The 14,370-nt window shown below is 45.0% G+C and overlaps 1 protein-coding gene across 1 annotated transcript in view; it reads right to left on the bottom strand.

Moving 5' to 3' along the window:
• LOC137887360 (protein diaphanous homolog 3-like) overlaps positions 1 to 14,370 on the bottom strand; it is a 145,421-nt gene that overhangs the window by 34,110 nt on the left and 96,941 nt on the right. Inside the window, exons 25-26 of the mRNA XM_068730285.1 lie at positions 11,867 to 11,962; positions 11,198 to 11,260 (exon numbers count right to left, since the gene is read on the bottom strand). Of these exons, the coding sequence (XP_068586386.1) occupies positions 11,198 to 11,260; positions 11,867 to 11,962 (159 nt within the window). The remainder of the gene's footprint in view (positions 1 to 11,197; positions 11,261 to 11,866; positions 11,963 to 14,370) is intronic.

Raw genomic sequence — 14,370 nt, forward strand, 5'->3', positions numbered from 1 at the left:
CTCGGCTCGCTGGAGAGCCTGATGGATGATTTACAGGCGGCCGGCCTCTTCCCTCTAAAAACCTCCTTTGGTGGATAAGCCTCGTTCATTAACCCTCTCACACGTCTGAGCCCACGCAGGCTGGACAGCCTTACACTTTGTCTATGTAGCAAGAAGAGAACAATACGGAGAGAGACTTCTATCTCCTTTAAAGCTTTCCACCGAGGTCTAGTCTAAGTCGCCGCGCTGGGAAGCCACGGCTTACTCCCGTGGGCCTCATGTAAGAGCCTCCTGCTCTGTCCTCCTCCACTTTACAGATAATAAAAACACAGAGGCGGGGGGGGGGGGGGGGGGGGGGGGGGCTCTTTTTAATTAAAAGTGCAACTGTAACCTTGAATTTATTGATTCTTAAAACGTTTTAAGGTTGGTGTAAAGCAGTAAAGCTAAATTTCAACACAAGAATTCTGTCATACAAACGGAGCCTGTATTGGTATCCGGCATCGCTGTGCTATAGAGCCGACTGCCCGATAAATGCTGCACACTTCAGGGCCACGCTGTCACGAAGCAGAACCGGTCAGCTCGGATTGCCGGTAGTTTCTCCAATATGCCAGAGATTGTTGATAGTGGAAACACAAAGGCTCAGTTATATTCTATTCAGTAACACTAGATTATGTTAGCGTTACAAAAAAAAACAATCTTTCCACTGCTTGTCCTTGCTCTAAAAAGTATAATGTAGACATAATAACATGGCTTTTAATAATTGCAAGGCAGTATAAAATCAATAAATCCATAGCAGGACCACAGCACACAGTCACACGCATGTAAATCCAGCTGAATTGGTGTCAAGTGTTCAACTGCTCAAATCAGCAACCCAGAGTACTTGCTGCAGGTATTGTACTTAAACACTTGAACGTGCTAAATGTGCCTCTTTGTGCTTCCATGGGGAGACTATTCACAGTAAGTGTTAAATACCACACAAAAAATGTTACATTTATAAATTCTGTAGCATGTACAAGTGTTTTTGACTTTCAAAGACACACGATTTGACAAATGCTACAGGTGAGATTGAAATATTACGCAGGCATCGGAAGTACACTTTGTCCTGATCGACTCTCCCTTTATTTTGGAAGTTTTGGAATACTTCTACACTAAACCTCTCGTCGCACGGCAGCTACATTTTTCGCTGAATGTCTTATTTCTTCTACATGTGTCACTGTCATTACAAGAGGGTGAGTCTCAACAGTCACCCCTTCTTAGCACCTACAGGGAAACGTCTTTGTTGGAGCGATAGAGCTTGAAAATTGAATTTAAAAAGTGTCCCAGACTTTTGTCCATTACGGTCTCTAGCCATGCTGTGTAAATAATTGATTGGTTTTGCTTTAGAAGAACAGCGGACTGTATCTAATGCATTCACTTATCATCCAAACCAAAGGACATATTCAAAATGAGCAAATGACATGAGGCAATATTTAAGTGGGAAACCGGCCAGGTATCCATGATGTCTTTATTGTGCTTTTGAAGAAAATTAAACGACTTTAATGACTGGCAGCATTTAGAGGCTCCCGTCTCTGTGTGGAACAACGGCAGGAACGGCATTGTGAACGGAACTCAAAGTGAGAGTAATGAGGTACACAAAACAATAACGCCAATTCAGCCAGCGACAGCCCAACATCCCCCGCTCAGCCCACTCTGTGTTTTCTGCCAGTATCAGACCATTTTTATACTGGAGAAGCAAATAACCAATTTTCTATTATTTCAGCTTGCAAATGTGAGATACGTTGTATCAAAACAAACGTTGTATATAAATGTGTTTGGCTGGAGATGTTACTGCGCGCTGAATAGAACCTGCATGTATACACGAGTGTGTGTGTGTGTGTGTGTGTGTGTGTGTGTGTGTGTGTGTGTGTGTACAAACGCAGAACTATCAGTGAAATACATTTAGACATCCTCTCTCCTCTTTGTCTGACATTGTAATTACCATTCAAACCAGCCAGGCTAATTACCTCCGCGTTTAGAAAAATAATCAGGTCTGTACACAAATCAAGACTAGCCATAGACGCCTCGGCCTGGCAACCAAAAACTATAATCAGGGTCTACTGGGCCTGCTTATTATATTTCTCATTTAATCAAAAGTTGCATTAAGATTTAAAGTGATCAATTATTCTATCATTTAGTTTTCCAAAGACTATTGTTTAAATCCCCTAAATTATTCATTATATTCTGTCAATCAAAATTTTCTGTTGAATTTGTTACAAATTCTAACCCCACCCCCACTGGGCTCTAATGCAATTTATTAATTAAGGATAATTAATATGGCTTGTTTACAAAATATGTTTCCATTGTCCCAAACAAATTTGACTCCATTAGTAACAGCGGCTGGAAATCATTTGTGAAAAGACGAAGTCCTGTGAAGCTTGGAGCCAGACATTATTGACAAGGAAGCTTTGGAATCACAGTATTGATTTGAAGAGGAACTGGACCGTGCAAGTCTTGCTTCCAACAACAGGCACAGCAAAGTTCTGATCAGACCAAATGAACAAAAAAAAATATGTGTGAGCTGTAATTTGCTTATATTTGTCGATGTGCAGCAAGTTGAAAGCTAATTTAAGATCTCATTCTCAACTCGTCAACCTATGCCACTCCACTTTGGGTCGAGGGCTTTTTCTACGACTGAAATTCGGCATCTTTTGTCCGAAACGCCCTGTGGAGCGTCTCTTTCTAGCAAGCGTTACAACACGTCAGATCTTATTCTAACAGTTAAAAGAAGAATAAGCTCTGCCGAATTTACAGAGAGACAACTTCACAACCTCGGGGTCAGCCATCCAACATGGAAGTCGACAGTACGACACAAGAGTTGATCAAATACGAAGAAAAAAAAGAGTAAAAAAAAACGCCGCTTCAGAAAATCCGACGCCTGCCTTTTCCATTTGTTTTGTTGGAGATCAAAGGAAAGTCAACACTCTGACCAGTGATGCAGATCTGCAGAGTTTAACTTGATGTTTCAAGAAACAGGAAACACAGAGGCTGACAAAAAAAAAAAAATAGCCTCATTATACAGCGCTGCATGAGCAATGGCAAGCTTTCTAAAATAATCTTTTTGTCGGTGCCCTTTGCCAGCCAGCAGCCATTTCCGTGCCTTCACTGCTCTACCCAGTAGCTGCTTTATTGTGATGCTAAACAGTGAGTTTTGACATTCAGGAGGGCCCTGCCAAAGGACAGGCTAGTGGACGCAGCAGAGAAGAGAAGGCCTTAATGGGTTCAACTGGAATGGAAAGCATCTGCTAGTCTCCACAGGCTGGAGGAGAGGGAAATGTCAAGTATGGTTATTACAGAGCAGGCAGCAGCTCAAGGAATTTTCACCTGAATGAAAAACAGTCTGGGACATTGCACATCTCCACACATTAGCGCCCCGAATGAACCCATTCACACCGAGCAGCACATGCTACGGTGATGTGACACACATGTTAACAAGCACAAACAAAATAAATACACACATTCAGTCAATGCAGTGCCGCTAACTACCAATGCTAAAGTTTTTCTCTTGCTCGTTTGGAAAATATCCTCAATAAAAAGACTTGATTCAAGGTAAAACTACCCTCTCCTGGATGGCAGGGCTAATCACGTGCTTGTGAAGTGATCTGCAGAAAGTCCCAGAGTGAGATTTTCTTTTTCTTCTCTTTTTTCCACAAGATCACTTGAGTTTGTTTGCTAATTTGTACCCCCGAGGATGCTAATCAAAGCTAGTGCCAGGCTAATGAAGCTCTTAAGCCCAGAGGCCAGAGACACAAACCATGGCCATGTGACTCAAGGCTGAGCGAGTGTCTACAAGGGGACGCGCGTGCGTGCGTGCGTGTGCGTGCGTGTGCGTGTGTGTGTGTGTGTGCGTGCGTGCGTGTGCGTGTGTGTGTGTGTGTGCGTGTGTGTGTGTGTGTGTACGTGCTGAAGTGAAAGCATGTGGCTGTATACAGTCAAATATGCGAATAAGTGAGTGTATGGGCATGAGAGGGCGGTACTGTATAATAGCAGATCAGCAAAGCCTGAGTCTCACTCTCTAAGGGGGATCCAGCATCAAACGGATCCTGCAGCCTGAGGGCTGGCCTTCCCGCTCTGTCAGCGTGGAAATTTCTTTCGCTGCACTCAGAGCTTCTGGATCAGCGGCGAGACACATAGCAGGTGGGAGTGGCGGCAGACATGACAGCCAGAGAGAGAGAGACAGAGGCAGTTTGGAAGAATGCGATCATTTTTATCACCGCAGACTAAAGCGGCCCTGGGAATAATCAACAACAGGAGCCTTGGCGTTTGCTCCTCGTTCTGTACGAGTGCGGTGCACTAGAGAATGATACCTGGATATGGGGCTATTTACAGATTGGTTATTGCAGGAAGGTGAGTGGAATTTTAAAGCACAGATCATCCCCTTTCATCACTCCCACTTAAAGTCTCCGCTCTGCCTCCCGAGTCGAGGCGGCTTAGTGGGCAACCATAGCGACACACGCTAACGGAAGATGTGTCTCTTTCTGCCAAAGGCCCACAGTGTGACCAGTCGCTAATGTTAGCCTGAAGCACAACGCCAGACAGACGGCCTACTGAAAAAGACAAACAAATAAAAAAGGAAAACAAATGCTTCGGGAAAATGGAAGCACAACTGTGAGACGCTAAAGCACCTGTAAAGCTCTTTTACCAAAGGTGTTACCACAGAGACGGAACTCAAGCGCCTCCCTTTGCAGATGGCATAGATACAAAAAGGGGAAATGGCACTCATTTTCCCTCCCGCAACAACAAAAGTTCATATAATCATCTCCCAAGCTCTTTCTCTCCCTGACGGCTACGTGATATGGCTGCTGGCGTTGGTAAATGTGGGAGGACCAGGAATGTGTGTGGCTGGGTGATAAGGCTGCTGTAAAATTTAATTAGCACAAAGCCATGGTGAGAATGACTTCATTTCTCACTGCATTATTAACTAGAGTACTGTGTAAGAGCCTAGTCTCAATCGATGTACGTAAACCGCTCCATGAGAAAAGGGGGGCTGGAAGGAGGGAGAGACAAAGACAGAGAGCGGGCGAGACGGGGGGAGAAAACAATGACACATTATACTTAAATACTTGATGTAAAAAAAAGAGGTTTGTATCGAGACTAAACCCCTGATGAATCTTCAGACTTTTTTCTTTTTTTACCCACTGGCTTTTCTGCCTCTGCTCCCTGCACATAAGGTGCGTATTGAGGCAGGCAGAAGGCGAGACAGTACGCACGTGGAAAGAAAAGACGAGGAGGATCTCAGACGCCGGCTGAATAGCAATCCCACATTAGCGGCTTCACTTACTGTTTGGGGCCTGAGCTGGTGTGAATGGGCTGATTAGGGTCCTTGGCTCAACATGCTGAACACCAGTTTCCATTTCACGATCCACAGCCTTTATTACAGCCCGGCTTCCTCATAATCCAGCTAAAAGTGGATATCGGAGGAGCCTGATCGGCTTAGGACTTGGCTGGAAACGTGGGCTGTACGGCGGAGCGACATTGAGCAGAGTGCAGAGGTGTTCGTTATCATATGTTTTCTATTAGGACTGAGTGGGCACAGCCGAGCTCGGGTGGCTGTGTGTGTGTGTGTGTGTGTGTGTGTGTGTGTGTGTATATGTTTGTGCATGCTGCTCTCATCCATCACGCTGACCTCCCCAACCAGTCGAGTGAATATATATTCGGCACACCATTTCACTTTCTCATCTTCTTACACTTTGGACTGGGCTCGGATAACAGAGATTAGTACGATTTTACGAACAAGGCTATATTTGCTAGAGGTGTGTTAAGCTTGCCCTCTTAGCATCCGCTAACACAGTCATTAGCAGTTTTGACACAACTTGATACGGATGTGCATCACGCTTTAACACGTTTCGGTGGAAGAAGGCCTCGGAATCAGGAGGCAGGACTTCCGTAACGGCGCGAGTGGGAGCCATTAAAAGACGTTTTTCATTATCTACATCCGCGCCTCCAAGGCAACAGAACAAGCAAACAGCATCACGATCACATAGTGAGTGATAAACTGCAATCTATAGAAACATATTTCATGCTAATTACTGCCTGTATTACACACAGGGCACATGGTGGGTACTTGGCGCTGCTTCCAGGCTAAAAAGGTGAGAAGAGTCGCTGGTTCAATCGCCAGACCAGTAGAAGAAAGATCTGAGACGATGACTCGGCAACTACTTGAGAAAAGCTGCTAAGTGGTCAACAGATCTTGACGGTTTTGTACTGGGCAGTTTGCAATGCGCGACTGAGTGTCACTGTGAAAGAGTGCAGCATGGCATTCAATGAAAAGAGAACATTGTTCTCAGCAAATCTTCAATAAAAAAGGTAGAAAAAAATATATCTTTCCTTTAGTGTTCTCTACAGCCCTCACTTACTAAGTCTCACGACACATGTTGGACCTAATTACCCTAGCCTCTCTGGTAAGGTGACCTCTTGTTCCATCTGTTCAATGCATGTGCGCACAGGCTCAAACATGCACGCACGCACACACACACACACACACACACACACACACACACACACACACACACACACACACACACACAGAGACCGAGTGCAGCACTTCAGACAGACAGACAGACAGACAGACAAAGGCAGGTCAAGGTAGACTTTCCCATCTGGACACGCCTTTGTCTACAAGAGCCGTTAATCATCTAAACCTCCGATCAAGTGTGGCGCTAAGAGAGACGCCGTGCCTCCGAGTGGCCAGATGATTGTGGACATGAATACAGGGAGAGCAGTACACCTGTCCAAGTCTTCCACTCAGCTAATGCCCCCCCCCCCCCGACCCAGGAATGGCCTTTGACCTTCGACCCGCACGCCGTTAAAACACAGGGTTTAAGCCGACAATTTCGATGCATGTATGCATGAGCGAGTGCGTGCGAAAGTGGGAGAGTGAGCGCTCGGTGTTCGGGAACAGAAGCTCTTTGGCAATAATGTGTCACTTTAATGAAAAACGCAGCCGACGTACGTGATGTGCGGATGATATATCGTGACCAAATGCAGATAAATCAGCAACTTCTACAGTTACGTTTTTTTGAAACAACGACGTGAAGCATCAATTCAAATAGATCTTGGGAGGAAGAGCGTCTGTGCTCTCCCGTCTGTCTTGGGTTCACTGAAATGATTTAATAACCCCATCTTTTTTTTTTTTTTTTTTTTTGCTTATGTCATGTCTGGGGGAAAGCAGCAAGGCGAGGGGGAGAGATAAAGCGGAGAGACAAAACAAAGTCAAAAAGTAAAGAGTCGACTGAGCGAACTTTGGGAGGATGGCAGGCTTTCTCCCATAATTGACATTGACACGAACAGGCAGAAATGGGAAAGAGGAATGGGAAAGCACACACGCAATCTGCAGGACGCAGTTGCCTGCAGTGGAATCCACATATCACAGTCTATAAGAGGCCCAATCAAAAAAAAAGGCACGCGTCTAACAGCAGATTCCACTCGACTATCCCCAGCCCCAGGAAGCAAGAGTGACCGACTCTCAGAGCCAGTTTTTCACAAAACGTCTCACGTGTGAGCACACAGAGATAGGAGGCAACAAACTTCCTTTTACTTTCATTTCAACTTCACACTCTCCCCAGTTTCGTCCAAATGATTGTGTGCAGCACAACTTCTGAAAGCGATCGTGGGTTGAGTGTCAAATTAAGCCTATTAGTCAACTCCTACTAGCATCCACGCATATATACTCAAACCAGAACTGAATAGCTGCCCGTATGAACCAAAGATCCAACATTAAACGTGTAATCAGCAGAAACAGGTCATGAAGTTAGTTGCCTTGGCAAACGCATAGCGAGCAACATCTCCAATAACCGGATGCTTGCCGTTATGGTCAAAACCTTAATGCTTTCAAGTGCAAGTAAGGAGACGGAGGAGTAAACCGGTTCACCGACTTTGTGAAGTGACCTTTATATCAATTTCAAGCTCTAGTTCAGAGCTTTATCACACATGATAATTGTTAGGTCGGGTTTCACTAAAGACATTCTGAAGTAATTGCTCCTAAAGACAGAGACATTTACTCCCTCATAGACCTTGTTCCTCCCCACACATAATGGATCATCACTCCACGAGAAAGGCCTCAGAGTGCACACACACACGCACGCACGCACGCACGCACACACACACACACACACACACACACACACACACACACACACACACACACACACACACACACACACACACACACACACACACACACACACACACACACACACACACACAAAATCTGGCTTGTGCCGTGTTACTCACTCTCGCTCTCTGTCAAACACAACCATTAAAAAAAGAAAAGAAACAAATGTAGTTATGTGATTCCCCTCAACATGTGATGAGGCGCTTGCTTAGAAGACTGAAATGACCAGACGGTGCCCGGAGAGATGTTTTCAGAAGGACAAAGTTAAAAAAGCCACGGCTGCCTTATAGATTCAATTTGCAGATTCAAGTCTCTTACACCTGTGTGGCTAACCACCATCGATCCATCATTCTGTGGAGCGCAATCCAATTTAGAGTGTCGAGGAGCCCCAGAGCCCTGCAGCCTTATCCTAACCCAGGCCACAGCCGCCGCAAAGCCTGCTTACCTCGATCCCCTGAAGTCTGCGGGTGTGTCTGTGTATTTCTATGTCTACGTGTGTGTGTGTGTGTGTGTGTGTGTGTGTGAGAGAGACTGCAGAGCGAGCTAAACACCGTAGCTGCTGGCTCATGTTGAAGTGTGCTGAGCCAATTTAGAGGTAAGGGAGGAGAGGAGATGAGAGACGGAGGAAGTGGGGGACAAATGCTGGGAACCCGGGCCAGGACCCTCGCATTTATCATTTATTACCTACAGTAAACCGAAGAGTACAGCGGCAAGAGAGCGGGAAGGAAAATAAATAAGGGAGGGGGGACGACGCTCGCCCCTGGTTCTGCAGCAAACAGTGGAGTAATACTTTCAATGCGATTCTCCAGCGTGTGGCAATCACACTCGTCGAACTGCGAAGCACTCCGGACATAATTGAACTACTCCATGTGATGGGGAGCGCAATCTATCGGCCATCTGATTTGTTTCTGCGGACAACAACCACACCACTGCAGGAAAACCCCGGTGCACTTGGGTGTCCCTTGGTGCGAGAGCTTAAATGGCGCCACGCATGTCCGGACCGACCATTCCAATCTCTCCCCGTCGCCACAAATAACAGTATCTTCTGGCACAGATGTTTCCGTTTTAATTCTCTTTGCGGCTCCACTGGAGCGTAGCAACACCCTTGAGATCAATTATTGAAGGGTATTTAAAACTGTGAGGAAAGGAGGTGTTTGAGTGTTTGCGTGAAAGTGAAAAGCAGCTGTTTTTCGCTCTCGTGCCGCCAACTGAACTTCGTCACCTCCGAACTAAACGGGGAGCATCCTGTGGGCTTCGCTCACTCCAGCGACTAAACCCAGGGTAATTAGGGCCCGGATCTCCATAGGAGAGAAGGAGATGGGAGAGAAGGGGTGCGGCGGGAGAAGCTGAGAGACTCCATACCAATAACGGGCAATTACGTTTGGGGAGGGCCATTGTCAGGCCATGAGAGTATAGAGGGAGACAGCCGGGATATGGGATGGTAGGGAAATGAGGAGGAGTGTTATTTAGGAGGCAGATGGCAGAGAGGGGGAAATTAAGATGAATGGGCACTGAGAGGGCTGAGCTGGTGCTGGGGCTGGGCAGAGAAAAGTAATTAGCTGTGTTTGCTCTGGGAGGCTGGCAGCGAGTACGACGCCCGCAGTGACAGGCTCGAAGCCTTGAGCTTTATTAGTCAACAAGGCCATGTCTGAAGCTGCCAGCAGGGGGCGGCTGGCCCAACAACCCTACCTGGACAGCTCACCATGGGGTCATTTGCACAACACGGACACTGAGCAGCATGAACTCTAACTTCTGTTGTTTTTTTTACAATAATCCCCCGTTAAAATAGCATCCCTTATATGGACAGACTGTCTCTTTCTTGAACACAGTCACACACCCTCTGAGTCCAATGCCCTCACATTATTCCTCAGATTCATTCTCTTTCATACCTCCTCACACCATTTCTCTCCATTTCTTACGTTACAGCCACCTCTATCTGTCTCTTTCCTCCCACCCTGTACATCTCCCTCCCCCTCGTCCCCTTCCAATCTAATTTCAGATAAGTCGTAGCAGAACAACAGCGCAGGGCCCTTTATCATTGCCATCAATGTTGTGGGTGGACGGAGCGTGAATAATTTTATTCATGCGTGCCTGTACCCGGCCCACTGGGATTCCAATTACACGTAATAAGTAGTAATAGGGTTACGGCGTAATTTTTTAAGTGCCTCGGTGATGATTGTAGTAAACCTTTTGACAAGCGAAGAAAGCTGCCGTTTGTTTGCAACAGCCAAAGCACAATATCTGTCCACAGCCATGAATGACACGGGGCAAATTTGATTCGGTATAATTAGTATCCCATCCATTCTTCACTCTCAGGAAGTCATGCAGTTAGACACATATTGCCCTGTATATTTAAAATTATGAACACGGAGTTTCTAAATGATAACACTGAACGCTCAAAGCGACAAGTGGCTTGCATCTAATTCGCAGTCTGTACGTATGTTTGATCTTGGTGCAGATACAAAAAAAAAAAAAAGAAATCTGCGGTACATAGGTCAGAGGTGAGAAACTCAAGATACTAATTTATACTCAAGGACACTTATGCACTTATAGGACTATATACTGTTGTGAATAGACATCTGTAGCTTCCTATATATATATATATATATATATATAAAGTTTTAAAAATGGGATATATTTGCTTTCAGAAGCAAAGAGCTGAACTTAAAGTGCTGCAGTTACTGAACAATTTAAGAACCTTATCAAACTGAGAGCAGCCCACACACTGCTTTCAAAGAATTTCAACCGTGCTTCTCTCACAGTCTGCACAACGCACTGCCTCAAACTGCATCAGAAGAAAGGCCTTTCACACTTTCAGAGGCACACTACGTCAAATAAAAATGGGAAAAAAAGGACAACTGAAATGGTCACTGGACACACACACACACACACACACACACACACACACACACACACACACACACACACAAAAGCAGGACATGTGAACTGTAGAGGCGAAGCTGCAACACATGCAAGAGTTGTTTATGACGGCCTTCCGAGAGCAGATAAAAGACAGAGCTGAGCATGCTTGAGGCTTTAGCTTTGTGGGCGTTTAATGATTTGCTTTACCATGGTTAACAGGCCTGAGAACCTGGCGGAAGGAGCTGGGGCTGATGGTCTTCTGCTGGTTATCTGTGGAGGGCAGGGGACATTTAATGGCAACATATCTTACCGTACTAAGAGGGATCAAAAAGATCACGAGGAGGCATTCGCAAGCTGAAGAACGGCTGTGAAGAGAAAGCCATTAACAGAAAATACTGTGGTTAAGGGCAACTCTGTCAATTGCCCCCTAAAGTCTAATGGACCGTCTGTTCAAAACATGTACAGAACCAGACTTGGATTCAAGAGCATTTTGGATTTAAGACTGTCAGAAAATAAATAGCTGGGTGTTGATTCACTGAGCTCCAAACATCAGACAGCGGTAGTAATGTTGTCAGGCTGAAGATTCTCTGGCATTGTGCTGCTAGCAAGTATGTGTACAACAAACAAACTAGAATCATTTGCAAGGGACTGAGAATGTGTGGCGCCAAGGCAGGATAACACAAGGATGCCTTCAATTCACTCAGCTTCTGAAAACATGAAGAAAAATATGCATCCAGTTGGCAGGTTAGGACCTAAACTCACTGTGATTTTTGAATATCTGACTGGAATCATTGCCCACAAGTACAATACGGGTATCAGGTTCTATGTGTGCCTCTTTGTTTGAGTAAAGGTGTAGATAAAGGATATGAGACTCACCTCTGGGTCTTGGCGCTCTCTTCCTGCGGTCTCTGAATGCAGCTCCCGACTGCAGGGCTTCCAGCAAACTATCCATCACACCTGTCTCGTCGTTTTCTGAAAAACCCAAGAACAAAAAAAATGAGGGGGTGTTGGAAGACAGAGGAGAGATAAATAAATAAATACAAGTGCTGCCTCGCTGTTGTACGCCGGTCATGTTGCAGTTCACCATCAATGTCTGTCCAAAAAGTCATCACTTCATCATCAGTAACCTTGCCCTCCGTTGAATCGGTTTATTTTGGAGTTCAGGTGGCACCTTGCCTGGCAGCCCCTGCCATCAGTGTGTGAATGGGTGAATGACACAGTAGTGTTGAAGCGCTTCGAGTGGTCAGAAGACTAGAAAAGTCCATTTACCACTAAAGTAAATTACCTGGCTTGTTTGACACTGTCTGTCTGTCAATCTCCTACGCTGCATCTCAGCACACACACACACACACACAAACCATCCATCTGATAATAATAATTAACGTCGATGCGTAACGAAAGATTACCATTCCTTATTCCGTGCGCTATTTGGGGTAATGCACGTGTAAAAAGAGATGGCCAACGAGGAAGCATTCGGGGTTAACTACTGCAGCAAAGGAGGCACGTGCACAAGGACGCACGGTGCCCTGTCAAGCTGGAATGAAACACTCACACCCGTCAACATCTTTACCGTCCAATACTCTCAACACAAAATATCAAGTCCTTGCTTTGTTGCAGCGGGGGAAACCAGCAGACTGCAGATATATTGTAGGAAGGGAAAAGCTTTGAAGATATGGCATTTAAATCACGCCCGGTGTTGGTGCGGCAGAAAACCCGGGCCTGACACCTGAGGCATAATGATGGACCCGGCTAGTGATTTGCAGTATAAAAAAAAAAACAAACAGCCTCCAGTGGAAGGGAAGGAAAAGGGATCGCAGGTGTATATGCTGAGGGGAGAACACACCCTGTCAATAAAAAGTGACGCTGCGGTTGTCATGCAAATTTGTGTGTGTGTGTGTGTGTGTGTGTGTGTGTGTGTGTGTGTGTGTTTCAACGTTGCCTCTGTGTAACGTTTGATGTCTTTGTCAACCTCCATGCACATGTAAGGGGCTGTTTGCCACTAAACCTTACATTTCCACCACTGACACACGGGTAGAATAGACATCCACACACTTAAATCTATGCAGAGAAGACTGTATTTTGAGCTTTCGGTCTAAAGGACGTTCATCAGAGCATACACGGTTCAGCTGGAATGGCAGGTGTAGAAAAAAAACAAATCACATTCCAATCACTGTAATCACCTGTGCTCCGCCTCCTGTTAACTACAGTTGTAGAGCGCTGCATGTTCTACTGAGAGGTTAACAAGTGTATGTCACACAAACACAACACAAAAAACACAGGGCTTTAATCAAAGATCTCCAGATCTATAAGAGAACAAATATATATATATACTGACATTAAAAGCTCAGTTCAGTCTGATTGTGTGGTTTAGTTTAGTGTTCTTTATACACTTAAAAAATTACAAGAAAAAAGAAAGACATATAATGGTCTGATCTTATCGTCTTCAGTTCTTACGCTTCTTTCGGATATTCAACCCCATTTAAATCACAAATAAACTTTTTGTATTTAATTTAAAAAAAATAAAATAATTACACTGAAATTATTCACATTTGAAATAAAAAAGACAATATGCCAAATGTTTGACTGAAACAGTCAAGAGACTCAACAAGTTTATATTAGCCTTTTTCCAATTTTCTAATAGTATTATTATTATTGTGTATTATGTTTGAACTGAAACAAAGGAACTATATATGAATTGAGCCAACACCTGCAAAAGAGAAGCAGATGAAACTTGAACCATACATACAATGTCAGCAAATCTCCGACACTTGCTGACACCATGTGCACCCTTGGTGCGGTTAATATCTGGCAACCTCCGAAGGGAAACCAGGCCCCCGACTTTCCTACAGCAACGAAATCAAGAGCTCTGCTCTGGATTTCCAGCTTGCTGTCACCAACTGAGCGTTACGTCTGGTGCTGCTCTACAGAACAAAAGCTGCTGCCAACTTCAGGCAGTCCTTTCACTGTGACACGCAATCTGAGGCCACTGTTCATCATCACAATTGTGCCTCCACATTTAGTAAACCTGAAGTATCAATTGAGATATATCATATGCTCACGTGCAATCAAACACATTGTGCTGTATTAAGCATGTATAACATCTGTTAGAGTATTATGTGCTAGAAAAACTTCATTACCACAGAGGCCAAGCTGTGACTGCTGGGTCCCACCACTGATTTAGTGAAGGGAAGCAGGACATTGCTCTGATTAAGCTTGGCTGTGTTGTTGTCACTGCTTCCATTTCGTCTGACAGCTCCCGGTGGAATATTAATACACATTGGAGTAAAATGGGGGAGGTGAGGGGGTACACAGCGGGATAGCTGAAAGAAACGTCCAATACAATAATACCAACTATGAGAATGATAGAAGACATCTATGCA

This window comes from Cebidichthys violaceus, unplaced genomic scaffold, assembly GCF_023349555.1.
Source record: "Cebidichthys violaceus isolate CVI_PGR_0920_01 unplaced genomic scaffold, fCebVio1.0.p SCAF_5, whole genome shotgun sequence".
NCBI classification, from domain to species: domain Eukaryota; kingdom Metazoa; phylum Chordata; class Actinopteri; order Perciformes; family Stichaeidae; genus Cebidichthys; species Cebidichthys violaceus.